The 18,342-nt window shown below is 39.8% G+C and overlaps 1 protein-coding gene across 5 annotated transcripts in view; it reads right to left on the bottom strand.

Moving 5' to 3' along the window:
• Positions 1-18,342, bottom strand: part of SLC4A1AP (solute carrier family 4 member 1 adaptor protein) — a 75,642-nt gene that overhangs the window by 46,987 nt on the left and 10,313 nt on the right. For 2 of the 5 annotated variants that reach the window (XM_086326085.1, XM_086326084.1), the window contains exons 6-13: positions 16,609-16,769; positions 15,083-15,152; positions 14,520-14,706; positions 11,066-11,180; positions 10,151-10,388; positions 8,294-8,380; positions 7,563-7,630; positions 5,708-5,777 (exon numbers count right to left, since the gene is read on the bottom strand). In XM_086326085.1, coding sequence (XP_086182211.1) covers positions 5,708-5,777; positions 7,563-7,630; positions 8,294-8,380; positions 10,151-10,388; positions 11,066-11,180; positions 14,520-14,706; positions 15,083-15,152; positions 16,609-16,769 — 996 coding nt within the window. Of the gene's footprint in view, positions 1-3,798; positions 4,137-5,707; positions 5,778-7,562; positions 7,631-8,293; positions 8,381-10,150; positions 10,389-11,065; positions 11,181-14,519; positions 14,707-15,082; positions 15,153-16,608; positions 16,770-18,342 lie in introns of those variants that run through there. The other 3 variants (XM_086326082.1, XM_086326086.1, XM_086326087.1) reach the window with 3 other exon arrangements.

Genomic DNA, 18,342 nt, shown 5'->3' with positions numbered 1-18,342 from the left:
TTGGGGGACCCATATAATATTATATGACCCTATAATAGAAGTCTCTCTCAGTCCCACCCTCGACTGTGCTTGCACCAAATCTCTAAAACAAAGCAGGGCAAAGTCCTCTCAGATTGCTGAGAAGAAATCTTGAAAAATGGTTCTCAATGCCCACATCAAGTGAGGAATCTCAGGATCAAAGAGCAACCTGTCACGAGAACACGCCATACTGGCTTGATGCTGTGACCCACCCTCCAGAAAGGTCAAGGAGAGTTTTACGTCATTTCCCAACAGTTCATCAAACCTGCTGGGTCCAAACAGGGGTGGACCAAACCTTGCATGAGAACTCAGCCTCAACAGGGGTTTGGATTCCTGCTTTTGATTGCCACAGGGCTGGCAGGCTTCCCCCTGGCTCCCATTCTCAGGAAGCCGTCCACAGCTGCTGGTCACTTGTCACACCCTATCCGGGAGGTGGCAGCATTTCAATGGTAAAGCAACAGATCCCCCAGGCTGTGGATGATTTCAAAGTTCAATAGATAGGAACTGTGTCATTATTTCCCACATAGTTAACTCCTTCCAGTTCCAGTGAAGTAGTAACGGGTAAAGGCTCATAATGGGCTACAGGTAAATAATGGGACTTCATACTTTCTATCCTAGATTGGGACAATTCCAGGGGAAATTTTTAAAGCAGGCACTCAACAAACATTTATTGCATATACCAGGTACTGTGCAAAATCATTAGAAATGTCCAAAAGCAGACAGAGATTCTGTTTAAATTCATGCCACTGACCTTTTCTTTCCAGAATGCTGCTCACTGTAGCACTTACTTTTTCCCCAAATAAATGAGTACCTGTAGCCAAAAACACTGTTCCCAGTACCAAAGATTTGGAGACCAGTTGTCCAAGACTGGAGGCTGCCTGCAAAATTTCTGCCTGCCACCTGGTCTGAATCTTAGGCTCAGCTGGTGAAGACTGAAATTGTTCTCAAGCCCTCTTCTGAGATCCAGACCTCTTTATCCAACTGTTTTCTAGACATCTTTACTTAGATGTCTTAAAGGGACATCAAGTTCAACTTGTCCAGATGACATCTATGATATCCTCCACCTCCAGCAGGTCCTCCTCCAGTATCCCCTCATCTCAGCAAACAGCATCAGCCATTCAGATGTACAACCCAGTGACTGAGGAATTACCCTCCAGCCTCCTCCCCCTTTACTCCCAGACAATCCATCACTCAGTCTCCGCCATCTTACTCGTTAAATTGTTGCAAGGACCCCTTTCTGTCTCTGCATCTTGATCTCCACTTAATTCAAGCTGCCATCGTCTTTCAGCTGGATATCTGCAGCAGACTCCTGACTGGTCTTCCTGCATCCTCTTTCCTCTTCCATCCTTCCTCCCACCGGTAGCTTGAGTGTTCTTTAAAAGACCCAAATCTGACCATTTCACTATCACTGACATCCCAGTGGCTTCCCATTGCTCTTTAAATACAGAGGCAGATATGATGCAGAATTCCTAAGGAGGCCACGAGAGTAGACCAGGGACACCCTGCTCACAGATAACCTGTTGAATTCTTGGTGTTAACAATATTTTTTGTAATGTCTAATAACCTTGCCTCCGTTTCTGTGAAAAGGACACTGGATCACTTAGATTTTGGATAACCAAAAAACTACAACCATATAGTACAGGAGCAGGTAATTAGCCTTTTGATTAGAAACTTTTCAAATATCCTGAAGAAGTTTAAGGAACATCTCGAATCTAATGAGACCCTGAAAAGTGAATTAGCCTAGAGCTGAGGTTGGGCCAAGCCTGGCCTACCACCTGTTTTTATGAGTAAATATTTATTGGAACAGTCACACTCATTCATTGTATACTGTCTATGCCATTTGCACTCCAACAGCAGAGCTGAGTAGACACAACAGATTGTATGGCGTGCCAGTCTAAAATACCTGGCCATTAATTAAAAAAAAAAAAAAATGGTCTGCCAACTCCGCTTCAGAGGTTCTCCACTATGGTTGTACATTAAAATTACCTGGACTGCCTTTAAAAGGGATTGACCCAGAGATTCTGATTTATTTATTTTTGGCCACACTACGCAGCATATGGGATCTCAGTTCCTGACTGAACTCGTGTCCCCTGCAGAAGTGCAGCGGCCTAACCACTGGACCACCTGGGAAGCCAAAGATTCTCATTAGATTGATCTGACATGGGATCCAAGTATTAGAATCAAAAACTTTTAAAATTTCCCTAGGTAATTCTAATAAGCAGCTACAGTGGTGAATCACTGATACAATCCAGTCTCTCACAGGTAAGTCAGCCCAGATGTTATGATCTTTTTTGTGGTGAATAACAGCTACTAGTATCTTCAAAACTGTGTAAAGCACATCTGTCTACATGGTCTCATGTGATCCTAGAATAAACCCGATATCCAAAGAGCTAAAAGCATTACTGTCCTGGCTTCAAACAGGACAGAACTGAGGCTCAAGGAATATAAGTCATGTCCCCAAAGCCTCCTATTTGATAAAAAGAAGCTAAGATCCACGTGCTGGTCTTTTAAACACTGATGTTAACTGTACAAGTTACATGTTTATATTTTATTTTGGCCAATGGAATCCTACTTGCTCTCATGCTCTCCAGACATAGGATTGTACATACTATTCCCAGAACATTTAGAAATCTGCCTTCCTAAAGCAGACTGTGCTCTGTGAAGCACCTAGGATTCCTCAAGGTCACTGTGAGAGTAGAGTGAGGAGAGGAAGATATGCATGCAGGTGTATGTATGTGTGTACATCCAATCCTGATGCCTTCAACTCAACCAGAGTTAGGTATATTTTTAACTGTTCAAGTATTAGGATTGCACATGCAATTTTGTGTAAATAAAGAGTTTTACCTTTGAAGATCAGTGATCCGGATTAGTCCACTATTTAGATCTACAGTGGCATGGCCACTCTGCCCCCAAATTCCAGTCACTCCTTACATCAAGTTCTTGTCTGTTGGTCTAAGTGAAGTCCAAAATAGTAGTTTCTCTTAATGCCAATATTGGTATTGTTTTCTGAGAAGTCAGACTTATTTTTAGCAGGCCAGACATCTGTCAGGGTAACTGAAGTTTCTCGTTACTGCTTCCTGCCCACCTCATCATCCCGTAGAATCCACACCTCATCCACTCCCTCTCGCTGGGCCACAGCCTTTCTCCTGCCTGCTTACTATGTCTGCCTCCAGCCAAATCCACAGGTTTTCCACCTTGCTTCCACTCTTAGGCTTTCCTTTCCTGTGGAAAAGAGGCACTAATGATGGGAAGCGGGAGTGGAAATAGACATAGTTCTGCATTTCTTCATGTTTCCAGAGAGGAAGGGACTTTTATTCCCCTCGTTACAGAGGTGAGAAGCCCCACAGGGGGCAGAAGACATCCAGCTTTTCATTCTGTGACCTTATTTGCACCTTTCCACAGGAGGAGTGACTAACCCGATTGGTCAGAATCCAGGATATTCAAAGGGCTGAGTTTCTATCAGCATTGGTGCCTGAGTGCATGAGGTGTGCTATGTGTTCCTGAACTGTGTCCTGGTAAGCCAGGGTTTGTCCTCAAACTCGGCAGGAGGCCTACAGTGGGAGGGAGTAGGAAACCCCCACTGTGTATCTATTCTTAGTCCCAAGAATGACAGAGAACCCAGGGTTATGCCCTGGCATGACCTCCTATTTCAGCACTTACTTGAGAAGGCAATTATCAGTGAATCCTAGAGCCCATCTGACAAAAACACCCTATTGCTCAGTAAAAGCATAGTCCCTAAAGCTTAAGAAAGACATTGTGGCCTTAAATAAACATGAGACATTTTCAGCTTCTTACTTTAATAGACTCATGTCTCTCACTTTACTAATTCTCAAAATATATGGTTCCTTTTTACATACATACACAAACACTTTTAAACATAAATATCAAATTCAAGAGAATCAGATAGGTAGGTAAATTTAGGAAGCTAGGAGTACAGAAGAAAATGCCAGTCACCAGATTTTACAAATGAGCATCTGAATTCCTTCTCCGGGCATTCAACTTGATATATTATCCTAAATATCCCATGTCACATGGTCCACAAGGTCTTCCTTTAAGATTCAGAAGCAATCAATACCCATACTTGTCATTAAGATGGGTCCTGCCATCTCCACTTTGGCCTATATCAGCATAAAAAGAAACAAAGAAAAATAGATAATTCACATTTCCAAGTCAGGAGGGAAAAGATATCCAGTCATCAGTGGGCCAAAAAGTAAAACAAATAGAAATATGACCTTTTGTATATAATTTCAAACTACAGTGTTTTCACCACTACTCTAACATTTACTAGCAAATAAAAAGCAAGCATTTTAGTACCTACATTTCTATTAATTGCTAGCATATTAGAAATCCAACCCACAGAAAAAGCAACTTGTGGTAAGTACATGGGGAAACAATTATCTCATATACTGCCTTAAGTGAAAGTCACTGAGTCGTGTCCAACTCTTTGGGACCCCATGGATTATACAGTCCATGGAATTCTCCAGGCCAGAATACTGGAATGGGTAGCCTTTCCCTTCTCCAAGGGATCTTTCCAACCCAGGGATTGAATCCAGGTCTCCCACATTGCAGGCGGATTCTTTACCAGCTGAGCCACAAGGGAAGCCCAAGAATACTGGAGTGGGTAGCCTATCCCTTCTCCAGAAGATCTTCCCAACCCAGGAATCGAACCGTGGTCTCCTTTATTGCTGGATTCTTTACCAACTGAGCTATCAGGGAAGCCCTATATTGCCTTAAGGGTGTATGTATGAACATAAACTAGTATAATCCCTATAGAACGCAATTTATACTATCTTAAAAATGTTCATAGCCTCTGTTCCAATATGTTGACTTTTATGAGTTTGTTTTCTACAAGTGCATGTCTACACTTGCAAAATTATACTTATTAGAAGTTACTTATTGTAGACTTATTTGTAATGGCACAAGACTGGAAAGACAGCAAATATACATTGAGAGAACTGATTAAATACGTAACGATATATCCATACCATAAAAAAAGAACTATGTTACCATAAAAAAAAAAGAAAAGAAATCTGTAAGCAGCTATGGAAGGATTTCCATATACTATTAAGTGCAAAACAGTAAGGTATAGGATATACTTCCATTTACATTAAAAAAAAAAGTGATGAAATTTTATTGCTTTCAAAATCATTTTATATAATGTATATAAGAAGTGATAAGAAACTGATATTTGGTTGTCTTTAAAGGAAAAAAACTGAGTAGCTAAAGCACAGCTAGAAGACTTTTTTTTTTTGCCACTTTACAGAAAATTTAAAACATACATAAAAGTAAAGAGAAAAATATAATGAATTTCCATGTACCCAGAACTCAGCTTCAACAATTATCAGTATGTGGCAAATCCTGCTTTATCTATTGCCCCTCCTCTATCTTCCCTCATCCTCCACCACGGGATTATTTTAAGCAAGTCCCAGCTATCATTTCATCTGCAAACACTTCTATACAGTACAATATTCCTGGAAGATAAGGACTTTCTCTAAAAAAGATAACTCAATATCACTCATACTTTAAAAAAAATTAACAATAATTTCCTAGTATCATCAAATATCTACCTATTCCTCCAGAAGGGAGACTTTTCTACTATATAATCTTGTAAAGTTCTTATACTTATGTACATATTACCTATTCTGAAACCTAAATAAATAAATCTTAAAGAAAAGTAAAACCCATCTACCTTCAGGTGGGACCCACACACAGTAATCTGGGTCATCTTCTGGATATTTGGAGGAAAGTATCAGTGGAACCTGCAAAGAAAAGATGTTATTTTATTCAAAAGAATTTAAGTCTAAGAACTATTGTCCCTATCTTTGTTAGCAAACAAAAATTGAGAGAACAGTTTCCACTAATGATCTTGACATAAGTAACCAAAAATGGGGGATCACTCTCTCTCTGAATCTTGATTTTTTTTTTTCCCATAAAGCTTCAACAAGCTTATTGTCAGCCACTGAGAGTGGCACTTTTTTCTAAAAGAGGCAGTCAATGCAGGTCAGAGTTCTAACCCCAGAGAGGAAAATCTGACATCTGCCTTTTGATACAGGTGCAAAAAAGTTAACAAAGCAGCCTAACTGTTACCCTTTGAAGGGCCTGTGTGAAAGACTTGTTAGCTGGCATCTGGGAACTTTGATTTCAGGAGAGTTCCCACTACCCTACCTGACAAGAGTGGCCCACTGAGCCAAAACTATAAAAACAATGTGGTTTATGCCAAACACCTGCCTTCCTTCTAGGACAATGGAATTTGGGTAGATGCCAGGCAGGATTACTATGTGATCAGTCCCCAGTACCAGTCCTGGGGACTGAGTCTCTAATGAGCTTCTCCGGTTTCACAAGTTGTCACCTGTTGTGAAGGGAACTAAGCACAGCCTATGTGGCTGCTGGAAAAGGACCCTTAGAAGTTTGTACCTGGTTCCCAGACTTCACTCCACGTGCCTTTTCCCTTTGCTGGCTGTGCTCAGTATTCATGTGAATGATGACACCACAGTTGTAAATTCCATCACATGCTGGGCCTCTTGTGAAACTACCCAGCCTGAGGGTGGACCTCCTGACACAACCTAGCAATTCCACTTCTGGGAACTTACATTATCCTAACACAATTATACGGAGAAGGCAATGGCACCCCACTCCAGTACTCTTGCCTGGAAATCCCATGGACAGAGGAGCCTGGTAGGCTCCAGTCCATGGTGTCACTAAGAGTCGGGCATGACTGAGCGACTTCACTTTCACTTTTCACTTTCATGCACTGGAGAAGGAAATGGCAACCCACTCCTGTATTCTTGCCTGGAGAATCCCAGGGACAGGGGAGCCTAGTGGGCTGCCGTCTATGGGGTCGCACAGAGTCGAACATGACTGAAGTGACTTAGCAGCAGCAACACAATTATATATACACTAAGGTTATTCACTATAGCACTGTTATAATAAAAGACTAGAAAGAACCCAAGTGTCCATCGGTAGGAAACTGGTTCAACAGAGTACACCCACACAGTAGGAGGGCTTCCCTGATAGCTCAGTTGGTAAAGAATCCATCCCCAGTGCGGGAGACCCTGGTTCAATTCCTGGGTCGGGAAGATCCCCTGGAGAAGGGAAAGGCTACCCACTCCAGTGTTCTCGGGTTAACCCTGTGGCTCAGCTGGTAAAGAATCCACCTGCAACGCGGGAGATCTGGGTTTGATCCCTGGGTTGGGAAGATCCCTTGGAGAAGGAAAATGCTTTCCACTCCAGTATTCTGGCCTGCAGAATTCCATGGACAGTCCATGGGGTTGCAAAGAGTTGGACATGACTGAGCAACTTTTATTTCACTTCACTTCACATGGTAGGAAGCTCTCACTGCACTGATATATTAATACAAAGATTTCCACCACAGGTTAAAAAAATAAAAATTCAAAAATAAAAGAGCCCAGATTTCTAGAAGAAAGAGTAGTAGACATCTGGGAATTCTGCTAAGACAGCCCCTGGATTCACTCTTCTGGATATGGTTCATGACAAAGGGATTCATTTTTACTTTCAGAAGTGAAGATTATGACTAAAATACTTACTTTGCCTGGACCAGGAGGTTTCTTTTTCTTGAATTCATCTCTGCTTTTCTCATTCTCATTCTTTGATGCTAATTTATGAAAAAGAAAAAAAAAAAAGAGGCTATGGCTATTTCAGAAAAATAAAATAGAAAAGAAAAATTCCTCCTTAAACAGTATTATAATTATTGAAGAAAACACCACAATCTAATTCTCAAAAACTCTGACTACCGTAAAGACTATATAAAGAGAGAACTGTCCCTTCATTAATAACCTTAGTTTTCAAATCCTAAGCTTGAATTTAATCACACCTTTTGAAAAGGTAAAGGAAAATGGAGTGACTTTACTATTTTACAATTTAATCATTATAGTTAAAAGCAGAAAGAAAAAAAAATAAAAACAGTCCTTTTAATAGGCCAATCTTTCAACCAATTTAAGAATGTTGGAATTACCCTCATGATAGGCACATACTCAACTCTGGGAGAGGTAAATTTGTAGAGGGTTTTGCAGAACCAGAGGAAAACGAAGGTATTAGGGTGCTTTGTAGGTTGGGGGGAACCCCAGGAGGCAGAGGAGGAAACAAGGACAAGTGAGATGGCACCAAATAGACATCTCTCATATATTCCAACTCTGTCCATGGCCCTGGCAGCAGCATCGACCCCAGGTCTGCACCCCGCAGCTCAGCTTCCACCCTATCTCTGACACCAGTTGGCTGCCAGTGTGAGGAGCAGCGGAGGAGTCACTGTTCCACTTGCCTGAGGGCTCCTCACACGATGCAGCTGCTTCACTAATCTCTTGGCAATCTTTATTCTGTTCCACTTGGCTGAGTTGAGACATGTTTTCTATAAAATGCACAACCAAAGCATACTGTATTAACTTAATTTGCGGTGGGGACCCAAGAAAACAAAAGCAAGAAAAGCTAAGTACATACATAATCATCCAGTTTTCCTATCATTAGCTTCAATAAGCTTAATTAGGTTTTCAATAAACATGCCTCCAGATGTCTAACAGAGAACCACCAATTTTCTACTTCAAAAACTGGCCACCTCTGAAGCAAAACTTTTTAGCAATACTTACTGAAAGCCTGAAAAAAGAACATATTCCTTAACCAAAAATTCTACTTCAAGGAATATATTCAAAGAAAATAATCAAAGATGAGCACCAAGATTTATTACATACAAGCATGTTTATAATAGCAAAAATTAATAAAAACATACATGCATAATAATAGTTAATTAAATGAATTATGGCACATTCACGTGATGGGCCACTTTGCCCCTTATTAAAACCACACTTAAAAGAGTATTTTTTTAAGACATAGAAAAAAATAGATTATAAAATAGCATGTACAATATGATCCCAATGTTGTTTTATAAGTAAGTAAATTAATAAATGAATGCCTGGAGTAACCCCTAATCAGGTGCATTTACTAATTAATGCATCTTATAAACCAAAATTTTTAATCGGCTATTTTTAGACACACACATTTGCTTTCGGGACCTAAACCAAACAAAAAAATACAATACTTACTGCTCCCCTATAATGCTGCTTATGTATCATCCTTATAATGAATGAATCAAAGACTAGATGCTAAAAAAAGTATGTATAACTGCCTTTTTTGAAAAGGCCAAGCATGGTGCCAGTAACAAAGGAAAATGCAAAAACAAAAGATTTACTTCTCAAAGATGAGGAAACAGTCACTTTTCTGTGCCTAAAACAGCTGAAAGTAACCTAAAAATACCAGGCAGGCCTGGTGTTTTCACATGGACATGCCTGGTTTTGGAAGTCCATACGCACACATTTCCACACATAGCTTACTGCCAATGTTTTTTGTTTTCCCTAATGTTCCCTTTTTTCTCTGCAGTCTTAATCTTGCAAAGCAGTTCAACAAACCTGCAGGAAAATAACCCCCGCAGTTGACAAGGGTTAAGGGGCTACTAAAAAGATAATAATATCTAGGGGTGGCAGATTCCTCTTTTCTTCTTTGGACTTTTATGTATGATCCAAAGTTTCTAAAATGAACATATATGCCTTTTATAAGCAGAAGAAATTATACTTAATATTTAAAAACCAATCAATTTCCTCTTTTACATTTTTCATTAGCCCTTTGCTGAGGTAGGTGAAAACTACATATCAGGTTCTCGGCCAGGTACTGTGGCAAAAAGATGAATGAGGTATGATGTTTCCTGAGAAGTACAAGCTGCAGATACAATTATATTTAGCCTCTGTGGGGGAAAAATGACTAAGGGAAGGCTTTCTCTGAGACCACCTGGTCAGGCCCCATCATCCACCCTGTTCCACCAGCCTCTAGTCACAGAGTGGCAGCAGTTCAGGACTGCTCCACAGCCGTTGAGGTTTCAGATTCCACAGCTTTCAACTTTCAGTAACTCGAACACACTGGAAATACTCGCCCATATTTTGCAGTGAGAATAAATAATAACTGGCAATCAAAGAAAGACCAGGAAGGTAGGTTACAGTCAGCTGTATCACATTATCACAAAGTGTCACAAAGTCAAAATGCATAAGCAAGGACTGGCTTCGCTTTTTCAAACCTATGCATGATGAATGTAAATGCCCACTGCACAGCATAGGAAGGAGAGAGAAGACACTACCATGGTTTGTTTCTTTAGAACATGTGAAGTCTGTGGGAGGACTCGTCTCCTGCGCTGCTTCTTCAGGTTCTGTCTCCTGCTGCAGCCTACTGCTTCCAGCCTCCGTTTTCTTCTTTTCATGCTCCTCCTTTTCTTTCTCCTCTTCCTCTTCCTCCTCCTCTTCCTCCTCTTCTACTTCAGGCTCATCCTTCATTCTCATTAGAGTTGGAGGGAGTTCTGGACGCTTGGGGGGTAACTTCTATGAGGGGAAAAAAAAATCCATGAACAAGTACCTTTACAGTATGACCAGGATGGAACTCAGGTCTCCCGCATTAGCAGGGGATCCTCTACCATCTGAGCCACCAGGGAAGGTCTCATAAAGTGATGGAAGGATTAAATGAAGGAAGAAAAACCATATGGCAGAACCAGGTGTATAGATTATGTTACTAACAAGTGCTAGCTGAGTCTGAATATTATAACATCTATCCACCAGGGGAAAAAAAAAAAAAAAAAAACCACAGGAGACTCTTTCTTAAATGCAACATTGATCACAAATTAATAAACTGGTATTCTAATTCACAAATCGGTTACATGCAAATTGGCATGAATCAATTCATCAATTCTTTTTTCTTTTCAGCTGGGCAGCATGTAGGATATTAGATCCCAACCAGGGATTGAACCCACACCCCCTGCATTGGAAGCACAGAGTCTTAACCACTGGACCACCAGGGAAGTCCCGATTCATCAATTCTTGATAACCCTGGGCTGAAGAGAAAAATCCAAGAACCACATCCTGGAAAAGATGTGATCGTACCAAGTCCACAGCCTCTTTTCACATTACTGTGCAATGAGTCATTGAGTTTTGAAAAGAAAAGAGAAAAATTCACTCAGGATAACTCAAGAGCTAAAAGTTTAAGACCTTGACCTACAACTTACCCCTACTGTTCCCGTTTTTAATTTGAATTTGCTTCCTCCTTTCATGGCACCAAAGAGAGGCAACGTGAGCTTTTTTTTAGCTTTGTTTTCTCCATCTGTAGCCTGACTTTCAATTCTAGGAAGAAAAAATAATTTTATATATATATGTATATCAGATCAGATCAGTCGCTCAGTCATGTCCGACTCTTTGCAACCCCATGAATCGCAGCACGCCAGGCCTCCCTGTCCATCACCAACTCCCGGAGTTCACTCAGATTCACGTCCATCGAGTCAGTGATGCCATCCAGCCATCTCATCCTCTGTGAGGCTAAGGTTTTATCTAAAAATACCATGAGAAAGAAACTTTTGGCAAAACAAAACTTTCCATAAAGTAAACACTTACGCATACACCAATGAAGAGGGATTCAGGCCAACAGACTTTGAATGGACAACACTGACACAGAGCTATTAAGGGTCAGATGAAGCTGCTACCACAGTCTAGTAATTTACAAGGTGCTTAATTTACAACATGCTATCTGACTTCACATTCATAAAATGATACATACAGTACACAGGTCAGTGGCAAAGGACACTGACCTGGGTACTGCCTGTATATTACTTATTCATAACATGCCAGTACACATAGACATGATCCATTCCAACTAAGTAGCAGGAGATGGATCCATGGTGTAAAGCCCTATTTTCTACCAACCTCTGAAAAGGACTCAATACCTTACTTACCTGGAGGCCACACTTATCATAACCACACACAACAGCTCTGAGCACAGAAGTTAAAAAAAAAAAAAAAGTATGTGTATAGGGGGTGGGAGGCAGGATATCCTGACAAAGAATTAATGATAGACCCCACAGCTGGTGAGCTGTCAATGTTCTCACTGGCTGAATATAGTTTTAAAAGCTAAGCACCTGAGGGTAAAGCTAAGGAAGAGCAAAAAGAAGAGATTGTAAAAATTAGAAAAGATGCAAGGAAAAAAAGAACAAAGCAAAACAAAAAGGACAGCAGTTGAGCTGACAAGACACTCAGAGAGTAGGCATAAGTGACAGGGACAAGATAGCACGAGGAGACAGAAGGAAGAAAGCCCTATGCTTTCTCTGCATGATGAGAGGACAACCCTGCATTCTGGAACATAAGGACAGCACTGGCACTCTTGATTCACAGGGACCCATACAAGAAACTGATTACTCTGCTCGACTGAAGCCCCAGTTCCAATCCTGCCTTCTTTTACCTAGTCTTCCCCGCTCAGAGGTGCTCTCCCCCTTTCTCTACTGCGACAGACCCACTGCATTGATAAGGCCACCGGAGGAAATCCTGCCTGCCTGCCCTTAAAGATGCTTTGTCAAACATCCCTCATATCCCCTCCCCACAAGCGTCAGGAAGCACAGGAAAGCAAAGGCAAGAGCAACACAGATATTTCTCAGCTCCATTAAATAGCCTGGCTGGCCTGGAGGACACGCAAAGACTCCCAAAGGAGATGAAAAGTAGAAGATGGGATCACAATCAAGAGTTGCTGTGGGTGGAGGAGGAATGGAATTAGGTAGGAAGTTTAGAAGTTCAACCCTCAAGTGAGAAGAGGAAGGAGAAGATACACAGCATCTGAAGGCCAGATGCTTTCTAAAGCAGTTTTTTCTTACTTTACTTTCTAAAGTAAGAAAGGGAGGAGAAACTGAAGACACATAGACAGCAGGAGGGGAGGTTCTGGAGGAAGCTGATGTTTGTCTTCTAGCTTGGACTACTTCGCAGATTAAAGGATTACAGAATTGGAATTGAAACTCACTGTTAATTTGTTTGCTCTGGACTATGGTTCCTGAGTTTTTACCTTTGCTCCACAAAAACAATTCCACAAATAGCTGCTAAGTATATCAGTGACAGTAAAAATTATGACAAGATGACAATACATATATGCCAGCACATTGTTAAGTGCTTTTCAGTTAATCTTTGTAACATCATTTCTTCTAATTTACAGAAGAGGAAAGTAAAGATCAAAGAAGTTATACAACTTGCTTTAAAATTCCCAAAAAGTATATTGTAAAGCAATTATCCTCCAAATAAAAATGAATTTAAAAAAAAGAACATTTATGTACAATTTATGACCGACTGTCAAGCTAAACTACTGACAGACTCCAAATCTACTTTATAAACAAAATGATACTTTATACATATTAAAAAAAAATTCCCAAAAAGTAATTGACAGAGTTGAGAATGAAACCTAGGAAGTCTAACTCTAGTGCTAATCTACCATCTATCAATAACATAATTCAAATATCATTTGTGTCCAATAATTCCCCTGAAACCAAAGTTAACAATAAAATCAACTTCAGGAGACTGTGCTTTTTCCCCACCTTTAAAGGAACAGATTCCACTTTTAAAAAGTATTTAAATATACTAAAGAGTTATCAATTTGTTCTTGAGAATGACAGATACAGGCATTAAAATGACAATCTGTACTCATATCTTTTCATCTGTGGTTTTAAAATCATAGATAAGAATGGTAATACATTGTAGTGTTTGTATTTCTCTTATTATAAGTATAGTAATTGTATTTCTCTTTTTATATAGTTAAGAGTTATTTGTATTTCTTTTTCAGTGGACTTTCAGTTGATACCCTTTGCCCATTTGTCTCTTTGGTGGATAGGTCCTTATATATTAGGGAAATTAGCCTTTTGTGCATGTTGTTTTTTAAAGAAGTTTCAGTTCAGTTCAGTCACTCAGTCGTGTCCATCTCTTTGCGACCCCATGAACTGAAGCACGCCAGACCTCCCTGTCCATCACCAACTGCTGGAGTCTACCCAAACCCATGTCCATTGAGTCGGTGATGCCATCCAACCATCTCATCCTCTGTCGTCCCCTTCTCCTCCTGCCCTCAATCTTTCCCAGCATCAGGGTCTTTTCAAATGAGTCAGCTCTTCGCATCAGGTGGCCAAAGTATTGGAGTTTCAGCTTCAACATCAGTCCTTCCAATGAACACCCAGGACTGATCTCCTTTAGGATGGACTGGTTGGATCTCCTTGCAGTCCAAGGGACTCTCAAGAGTCTTCGCCAACACCACAGTTCAAAAGCATCAATTATTCGGTGCTCAGCTTTCTTTATAGTCCAACTCTCACATCCATACATGACCACTGGAAAAACCATAGCCTTGACTAGACGGACCTTTGTTGGCAAAGTAACATCTCTGCTTTTTAAAGAAGTTTACTCTGCACTAAAAGATTAAGTAAAAATTTAGAGCCCTCCAATGAAACTGGAATCAATATAGTTTTCTTTAAAAATCTTGTAGCAGTTTATATTTCACAAATAAAATGTTTTTTTACCCATTTCAAAACCACTGCCTTTTGTGCTTTAAAGAGTTTCTTATAATCTATTTCTAGTCCAAAGTAATTAGCTATGAAACAAAGATATAATTCAGAATGGTATCTATGTAACACATGCTTATTTAAAATTTCAAGTATAACCAAGACTTACTTTTTTAGTTCTGGAATCTCTGCTGGCTTTACAATCTTTATCAACCCTTTAAGTCTCTGCTGTTCTTTTCTCAGTTCAAAAGTTCTCAAGTGAAGTTTCTTCCGGGACACACCATCTAATGCACTCCCTGACTTCATTTCTGACATGAACGCATCTAAAGAGTCCTGACACGGAGACTCTGACAGAGCTGTCCAAGAAAGGGATAATACGTGTTCAGAAAGACGGCTGAAAATATTTTAAAATTTGGCCCAAGTTTCCATAGAAAAGTCACTAACTTGAAGCTGGACAGAAGATGATACTGATATTAGGAATAAGGAAACTGGTTGTACCAGATCTTAGAATGTCACTTTGCCTCAATGGGCTTCATTCTCCTCATCTATTAAATAAAAAGGCTGAAACAAATACTTTATAATATTCTTTGTAGTTCTAAAATTCTATGTTGCTCCTTAGAAAGGCTCCATATCTATTATATCTTACTAACCAATACAGCTTTAGTACCTAGCAAAGTGCACTACACACAGTAGACACTCAATAAATATTTGTTTAACGAGTCACTCCCTTACCTTTGCTGGAGGCTTTCAGTCTCTCAGAAATTTCAGAGAGTTCCTTTTCAGCATCATTTAACTTCGCAACCTATAACACCAAATTAACAGGGTTAGCATGTTTTGTATCTTTCAAAATATGGTAGCTTTCCTTTTCTTCTTCCTCTTATTTTCATTATTGTGACAAGTTTTAAGAGGATTAATTCAGAAGTGCATTTAAATCTGCTCCTCATGGAGTTAACATTTTTCATTTATTTAATTCTAATTGAAGTGATTTCTGAATTAAAGAACCAAGAATTAAATAGAAGCAATATACAAAACACAGACTTTATTTTATTCAAAAGAACCCAAAGCATGTTTTCACTGATGAATCAAAAAGCTAGACATTGAGTAATGTTTTAAACTCTGAATACTAATTAATATGGTGAAAATGCAGGCCATCTTATGATAATTTCATGAAGGACACATTGTTTAAAACTATACACACACCTCATTTTATGAAGCTTCACTTTACTTGCAACTTGCAGATATTGTAAATTAGAGATTTGTCACAACTCTGCATTGATAGAACAATGGTTAGCATTTTTTAGCAATAAAGTATTTTTAAAATATATACTATTTTTTTTAGAGATACTACTACTATACACTTAAGAGACTACGGTACAGTGTGAATATACCTTTTATATGCACCAGGAAACCAAAAAATTCATGTGACTCATATTATTACAATATTCATTTTATTGCAGTGGTCTGGAATTGAACCCACAATGTCTTTGAGGTATGCCTGTATTACCAGAACTATACTCCTCAGAAATTCCTTTCACAATTCTTGACTACCAAAAGCCAAGGTCAATTGCACCTCAGAATGTCACAATTTGGAACTTTTTCCTTTTCTTTTTCCAAAGATCATATCCAAAGATATGGTAAGATAATATCCAAAGAATGCTCATTAATGGATCATTGAACTGTGGTGTTGGAGAAGACTCTTGAGAGTCCCTTGGACTGCAAGGAGATCCAACCAGTCCATTCTGAAGGAGATCAGTCCTGGGTGTTCTCTGGAAGGAATGATGCTAAAGCTGAAACTCCAGTACTTTGGCCACCTCACGCGAAGACTTGACTCATTGGAAAAGACTCTGATACTGCGAGGGATTGGGGGCAGGAGGAGAAGGGGACGACAGAGGATGAGATGGCTGGATGGCATCACTGACTCGATGGACGTGAGTCTGAGCAAACTCCGGGAGTTGGTGATGGACAGGGAGGCCTGGCGTGCTGCGATTCATGGGGTTTCAAAGAGTTGGACACGACTGAGCGACTGAACTGAACTTAACTGAACCCACCTAGAGGTAGATACAGTTTCTAGCAACAAGCCAAACTTTTCTCCAACTTGGATAAGACTAAATGGTTGTTTATTACCATCAAACTTACAGATCACAAAAATAATACTTCACTACCAGATTTCAATGCTAGTGCTTTAAAAATTAAAAAACAAACATAAATAATACACTATTTATAATACTACCACAGCTACTTCTATAACTAAAACTTGCCAGTGATTCGAAGGTCTCTGGCTTCTCATCAACCTTCCCAGCCTTCTTCATTCGATTCAGACGCTTCTTTTCAACCAGGCCAGTCCGATCAAGAAATGTGTCATCATCACTGTCATAAAAGTCTTCATCTTCCCAGTTCTTGGCTTTCCTTTTCCGAGATACTAGAGGTAGATAAAATAAACAATAAAATTTTAAAAATAAAATAAAAAGAAAGAAGGCAAGTAGGCAAGCAGCTTAAAATGCCACCACCAATTATTAAAAGAGAGGACTCAACAAGCTGCCAAAATACATATAAAAACAAAGGGCAGTATTCATGCTCAGAAAATCCCATGGACAGAGAAGCCTAGAGGGCTACAGTCCATGGGGGTCTCAAAAAATCCAACAAGACTTAGCGACTAAATGAGAAAACCTTGGAGACATTATCAAAGATGAGATGAACCAGACACAAAAGGGCACATATTGCATGATTCCACTTACACGAGGTACCTAAACTAGTCAAATTCATAAAGGCAAAGAGCAACACTGGTTACTAGGTGCTGGAGGGAGGAAGAATAGGAAGTTACTATTTAATGGGTACAAGGTTTCAGTATGAGATGAAGAAAAAGTTCTGCGATGGATAGTAGTGATGGTTATACAACATGAATGCATTTAATGCCACTGAACTGTATACATAAAAATGCCTACAAAGGTAAATTTTATGATATGTATGTTTTACCACAATAAAAAAGTTAAACAAAGGAAGAGCTAATTTATTTAATGAGCAAAAGCTCTCAAAAATCAATTAGTGAAAAAGGAAAAAAATAAATGAGGAAAGGGCCAATAATCCAAAAGAAAATCTTAAAGATAATCAAAGTAGTTCACAGAAAAGAAATACAAATGGCCAACAAACATTTAAAAAGATGTCAAACTTTTTTTTAACAATTAAAAACACCAACTAAAATAATGAGATACCATTTCATATATATTAGACTCAAAGTGAAAGTCACTCAGTCCTGTCCAACTCTTCACGACCCCATGGAATTCTGCAGGCCACAACACTGGAGTGGGTAGCCTTTCCCTTCTCCAGGGGATCTTCCCAATCCAGGGACTGAACCCAGATCTCCCGCATTGCAGGCAGATTCTTTACCAGCTGAGCCACAAGGGAAGCATATATTAGACTGGAAAGAACATAAAAAGATTAATAATGTCTAAGGAAATGGCAACCCGCTCCAGTATTCCTGCCTGGAGAATACCATGGACAGAGGAGCCTGGTGGGCTACAGTCCATGGGGTCGCAAATAGTCAAACACAACTGAGCAACTAACACTTTCACTTTCACTTGGTAAGGATATGGAGAAACACACTCTCAAACAGTTGGTGGGAAAGCACACTGACACAATGTTTTTGATGGTCAATCTTACAACATCCATCAACATCAAAGATGCAATTAATTCAGCAATTCTATTTGTAAGGAGAAGGACATGGCAACCCACTCCAGTACTCTTGCCTGGAAAATCCCATGGACGGAGGGGCCCAGTAGGCTACAGTCCATGGGGTCACGAAGAGTCGGACACGACTGAGCGACTTCACTTTCATTTTTCGCTTTCACTTTTCACTTTCATGAATTGGAGCAGGAAATGGCAACCCACTCCAGTATTCTTGCCTGGAGAATCCCAGGGACAGAGGAGCCTGGTGGGCTGCCGTCTATGGGGTCACACAGAATCCAACCCGAATGAAGTGACTTAGCAGCAGCATA

The sequence above is a fragment of the Bos grunniens genome, chromosome 11 (genome assembly GCF_055505025.1).
Source record: "Bos grunniens cultivar Pamir isolate PY7600 chromosome 11, Bosgru_T2T1.0, whole genome shotgun sequence".
In the NCBI taxonomy this organism is placed as follows: Eukaryota; Metazoa; Chordata; class Mammalia; order Artiodactyla; family Bovidae; genus Bos; species Bos grunniens.
Note: the sequence above shows the minus strand (reverse complement) of the source record. Positions and strands in the feature narration are given on the sequence as shown.